The sequence below is a fragment of the Thermobia domestica genome, chromosome 11 (genome assembly GCF_964235325.1).
Source record: "Thermobia domestica chromosome 11, izTheDome1.hap1.1, whole genome shotgun sequence".
Classification (NCBI taxonomy): domain Eukaryota; kingdom Metazoa; phylum Arthropoda; class Insecta; order Zygentoma; family Lepismatidae; genus Thermobia; species Thermobia domestica.
The window spans coordinates 169,620,609-169,626,089 of record NC_137464.1 but is presented as its reverse complement, the minus strand read 5'-3'; the positions used below and the strand labels follow the sequence as shown (position 1 = coordinate 169,626,089).

Sequence of the window (5,481 nt, the reverse complement as noted above, 5' to 3'; positions counted from 1 at the left end):
ATATATTTTACGACGAACTAAAGCATCACCAACAGCATCATCGTCAAGGGGAAAAATACCTCTGAAATCGTTTGCAGAAGACGACGAAGAAGAAGCAGAAGAAGAAGAAGAAGAAAAGGAAAAAGTAATATCTCCTATAAGGAAAAGGAAACGTGCCTGTAAACGTCCAGTATGGTCAAGGTGGAAACCGTAAACAAACAGTTAAGCAAGATTTACTACAACCCTTCACATCCTGCCTCGTTTTCAACTGTTAAAAAATTGTGGATAGCTACAAAGAAGAAAATTCCTATACATTGTATAAGAAGATGGTTACTGCAACAAACAACATATACGTTACACAAACCTGTACGTCGTCGTTTTAAAAGAGATTTCTATGTAGTGAATAACATTGATGATGAGTGGGAAAGTGATATTAATGATCTTCAATCTCTTCATAAATTTAATGATGGATATCGTTATATTCTGACAGTGATAGATGTGTTCAGTCGATATGCATGGGCTGTGCCATTAAAATCTAAAAGTACAAATGATGTCTTAAAAGCATTGCAAATTGTGTTCAAAGACAGAAAACCAATTACATTTCGAACAGATAAAGGAAGTGAGTTTACTAATAAAACAATACAGAAGTACTTAGTGGACAGCAAAATAAAACATATTACAACTAAAAATCCTGATATAAAAGCTAGTATTGTAGAACGTTTTAACAGAACTTTAAAAGAAAAAATGTGGAAGTATTTTACAAAGTATCAAACGTATAATTATTTAAATGTATTACCTCTTCTTGTGAAATCATACAATGAAGGTTATCATTCAAGCATAAAGATGTCACCTGCAAATGTTTCTCAAAATAACCTATTACAAGTATGGCATAATCAATATGATAATAAAATAAAGAAGAAGAAGAAGAAGAAGAATCCAAATTTCTCAAAACATCTTAAGATTGGTGATACAGTACGAATTAGTAAAACTAAACGTACATTTGATAAAGGATATATGCAAAATTGGACTTGGGAAATATTTAAAGTGAAGAAGATAATACCAAGAGATCCACCTGTTTATGAAATTGAAGATTTAAACAAGGAACCACTGGATGGATTATTTTACAGAGAGGAATTACAACCTGTGACGTTATCAAAGACATTTTACATAGATAAAATCATACGTACAAGAAGAAAAGGCAGCAGAAAAGAATATCTTGTTCATTGGAAAGGATATCCTTCTTCTTTCGATTCCTGGATACCTGCATCATCCGTAAAGAAGATCGAGAAGTACAATGGAACCTGATGGAGATTTTTACGTTACGCTTCCCAGTAATAGTTCTATGGAATATTTTCCTGACAACACCTTAACATCATACACTACGAAACTTCATCAAAGAATGGAATTCCATGAAAAGTGGGAAGTGGCTATTGTTGAAATTCATTATCCTCATTCAATATTAAATATTAATGACGAAAATAATAAAATTTTTTACAAACCTGCAAAAAGTGATGAATGGAAATTTATAACTATTCCTGTACGTTATTACACTGACATATCAGAATTGATAAAGATAATAAATACGTACAACAGATTCACAAATTTACATATTTCTTATACTCGTGAGAGTAATACCTGTTTTATACGACGTCTTCATAAAGACATAGATGTAGACGTTGCATTATCACCAAGTGTTAGTGCGATGTTGGGGTTTGATCCAAGCGTTGATTTAAAGGATATGCAACAAGGCCAAAGCATTCCAAATTTACGTTTAGGACTTCCATCTACAATGTATGTGTATTGTGATATAATTCAATCTGTATTTGTTGGAGATACAGTAGCACCATTATTACGTATCATAAATATGAATCCTGTGAATCATACATTTGGAAGTAGTGTTATAGAAATTTTTAATCCTCCACATTATGTGCCTATAGAGAAGATGCATTTTGAACACATCAAAATAGATATAAGAGATAGTACAGGCTCTCCACTGGCATTCACTTTCGGAACTGTATGCGTTAAACTACATTTTCGACCAGTGCGTCAACATCGACAAATATGAATAATCCATATTTACAATATTATCAAAAACAAGCTCTTTCTGGAACTGGAAACGTTTATGTTGGCTCCCCTTATCAAGTTGGACATGGTATTGGAAGTTTCCTTGGAGGATTATTTCGTTCTGTCATGCCACTAGTAAAACAAGGAGCTAAAACAGTAGGAAAGGAATTATTAAAATCTGGAGCAAACGTTATTACTGATGTCATCATCGACAATCAACCTATTAACGAATCCTTTCATCAACGAATGGGTGAAGCGAGATCCGTCTTGCAAGACAAAGCAAAAAATAAACTGAAATCTATGCTAGGATCTGGATATCAACGAAGGAAAAGAAGAGTTACACATCATTCCATCTTTAACCCTTCACCATTACACATCATCAAGCGCAAGAAGAAGAAGGGCAAGAGGAAACGTACACAGAAAACAAAGAAAAATCAGTCTTATAAGAAGAGGAAGTTATCACACGATATCTTTGATTAAATCATCACCATTATGGCTTTCTTACATCATCAATCCTGCGAGTGTGTAAAAAGTGAACTAGATATTTTTTCTACAAAACCAACGCAAACCAGTATATTGGATAATCATGTTGTTACATACAAACCAATCAGTTCACTAGCTGATAATGCTCCTATAGAGTTTGTCATCCCAGGAACAAGTGATGAATACATAGATCTACCACATACTCTTCTTTACATCGAAGCTCAAATCGTTAAGCCTGATGGATCAGCATTTGGTGAAAGTGATAAAGCTGTGGCTCCTATTAATGACTTTTTAAATTCTATGTTCAGTGAAGTGGAAGTGTATTTAAATAACAAACTGATTTCATTTCCATCTCATAATCATCCATATCGATCATACATTGAAAAACTGTTAAATTATGATGATTCTGCTAAAAATACTCATCTTCAATGTGCATTCTGGTTTCAAGATACTGCTGGACATATGGATGCAACATCTAGTGGTAATAAAGGATTTCAACAACGTTATGAATTAACAAAAAAAAGTGCAAAATTCGACATGCTTGGACATCTTCATTGTGATATTTTTAATCAAGATAAATTTTTAATCCAAGGAGTAGAATTACGTCTCAAGTTAATTCCTGCAAAGCCAAACTTTTGTCTCATCGCTAGTGATGCGTCTGTTGAAGCTAAAGTGAACATTTTAGACGCTGCTTTACATATTAAAAAGATTAATGTTAGTCCTACAATAAAACTAGCACATAACAAGCTTCTACAATCAACAACAGCCAAATATCCTCTCACAAGAGTACAAATGAAGTCGTTCGTCATTCCAAAGGATCTTCAATCAAAAACAATAGATAATTTATTTATGGGAGTATTACCAACTCGAGTGATTGTGGCGTTTACACAAAATGATGCCTATACAGGAACAATAACTTCAAATCCATTTCATTTCAAACATTTTGACATCAATTTCTTCTCTCTATACATTGATGGAAAACCTGTACCTTCAAAACCATTACAACCAATTTTCGAAAACAACCTCTATGTTTCCTCATATCATACCTTATTCTGTGGATCAGGCATTCACTTTTCCAATCATGGCAACAATATTCCTCGCCTTGACTTTCCTCAAGGATACACTATCTTTGTTTTTGACATTACTCAAGATGGAGAAGCCAGCGCTGTGCAGCATTGGAATCTTATACGTCATGGGTGTGTTCGTCTGGAAGTTCATTTTACGAAGCCTCTACCAGCACCTATCTCCTGCATTGTGTATGGAGAATTCCAATCTCTCTTAGAAGTGGATCATCAGAGGAACATCATCATGGATTTTTAAAGGTACGTTATTTAAATATCATATCATATATGTACATGTCTGCATTTTTATACATGATGTCCTCTACACTAGATTTATTAAATGCTTTGCAAACAAATTCTTTATATCACAATCATTTCGTTGGCGTATATGCAGCCAATGAATTACCAGCACATGTTCCACTACCTGCAGCTATCATCATAAATACAGATCCCTCGAACAAACTTGGCACACACTGGATTTCCGTATATATTCATACTGATGGCCGTGCCCACTACTTCGATACATTTGGATTTCCTCCATATGTAATGCATCATATTCAATTTCTACGTAGAAATTCCACTTCTTATACATTTAATAATAAACAAATTCAAAGTGTAAAATCATCCTTATGTGGGCATTATTCATATCTTTTCCTATGCTTCAAAGCTAAAGGAAAGTCCTTAAATGAATTTCATTACACTTTCTCATCAACTCCAGAAAAAAATGATCGTCGTTTGCTGTATTTACTTTTACAGGTAATCATGTCTTCATTCTTCTTCTTCGTTTGTTTTGATTACTTTCTTTTCATATTATTGCAGGTAGCCATTTCTTCTTCTTCTTTATTATAATGTGTTTGTATGTATTATTATTTGTTCATGATTATAGATAAAATAAATTTTAAGTTTGTTTTTTCAATTTTTTTTCATTTCAGAGAGTAAAAGATCGTCATCGTGTGTATGGACATCATCTTCAATGTTCAGATTGACTTGTATCTACGTTTCATCATCAACATCAACAGCAGTAGTATCATCAGTGAACAGTATATGGCAGTTGTAAAGTTATCATCATAGGAACAATGGAAAGAAAATTTAACGTTCTTTTAAAATGTACTATACTTACCGTCGTTTTAATTGTGTAAATAGTTTCATCAGCAATAAACAATTTGTATTATTTTTTCTCTTTGAAAACAAATGTTTTATTTCTTATTTTCTCCGTTTCCTAATAAATAAATATGTTTTATGATCAGTTATGTAATTAAATACACATATCATAAAACATATTTTTAAGTCATTGAATTAAAGAATTTCATAGTGATATTAAAAAAAAGATTCTAAAACTGATTTTTAATTCAATGATGTAATCATATAACTACATAATAATAATAATGAATTCAAATACTTAATCAGTTATTCTTTCGTAAATTAAATCAAGTATGTGAATTCAATATTATTATTATTATTATTATGATAGGACTTTTGTTTTTAAAATTTTAATATTAATTATTTGAGTTCCTTTTTTAAAAATTAAAAAAAGTCTTATCATACCTAAGACAAAGTTGTATAATAATAATAATTTCAAATACTAATTTTTATTTTAACATTCATTTCAAGAATTTGAATTCATTATGATTATTATTATTATTATTATACGTATCACTTATAATATATACGAGGAAAAAATATGTTAGGATTTTTTTCTTATAAAAATTTTAAAATCCTAACATATTGAGGTGTATGAAACGAACACAAAACACACACACAAATAAAACATTTCACTTTCCACTATATATATATTTTTATTACATTTGATATTACGTTGTTTCGTATACATGAAAAAACAAATCAATTTCTCCTTCTTTATGAAGAGTCGTTCACTTCATTGATACCCTCCGAA

At 31.4% G+C, this 5,481-nt stretch overlaps 1 protein-coding gene across 1 annotated transcript; it reads left to right on the top strand.

Moving 5' to 3' along the window:
- Window positions 1-2,856: 2,856 nt before the first annotated feature.
- LOC145663703 (uncharacterized protein F54H12.2-like) lies at window positions 2,857-4,724 on the top strand. Its single transcript, XM_081729797.1, has 2 exons — window positions 2,857-3,848; window positions 4,520-4,724. Exon 1 carries the CDS (start codon window positions 2,989-2,991, stop codon window positions 3,844-3,846), a length of 858 nt encoding a protein of 285 aa, XP_081585923.1. The 5' UTR covers window positions 2,857-2,988; the 3' UTR covers window positions 3,847-3,848; window positions 4,520-4,724.
- Window positions 4,725-5,481: the final 757 nt, after the last annotated feature.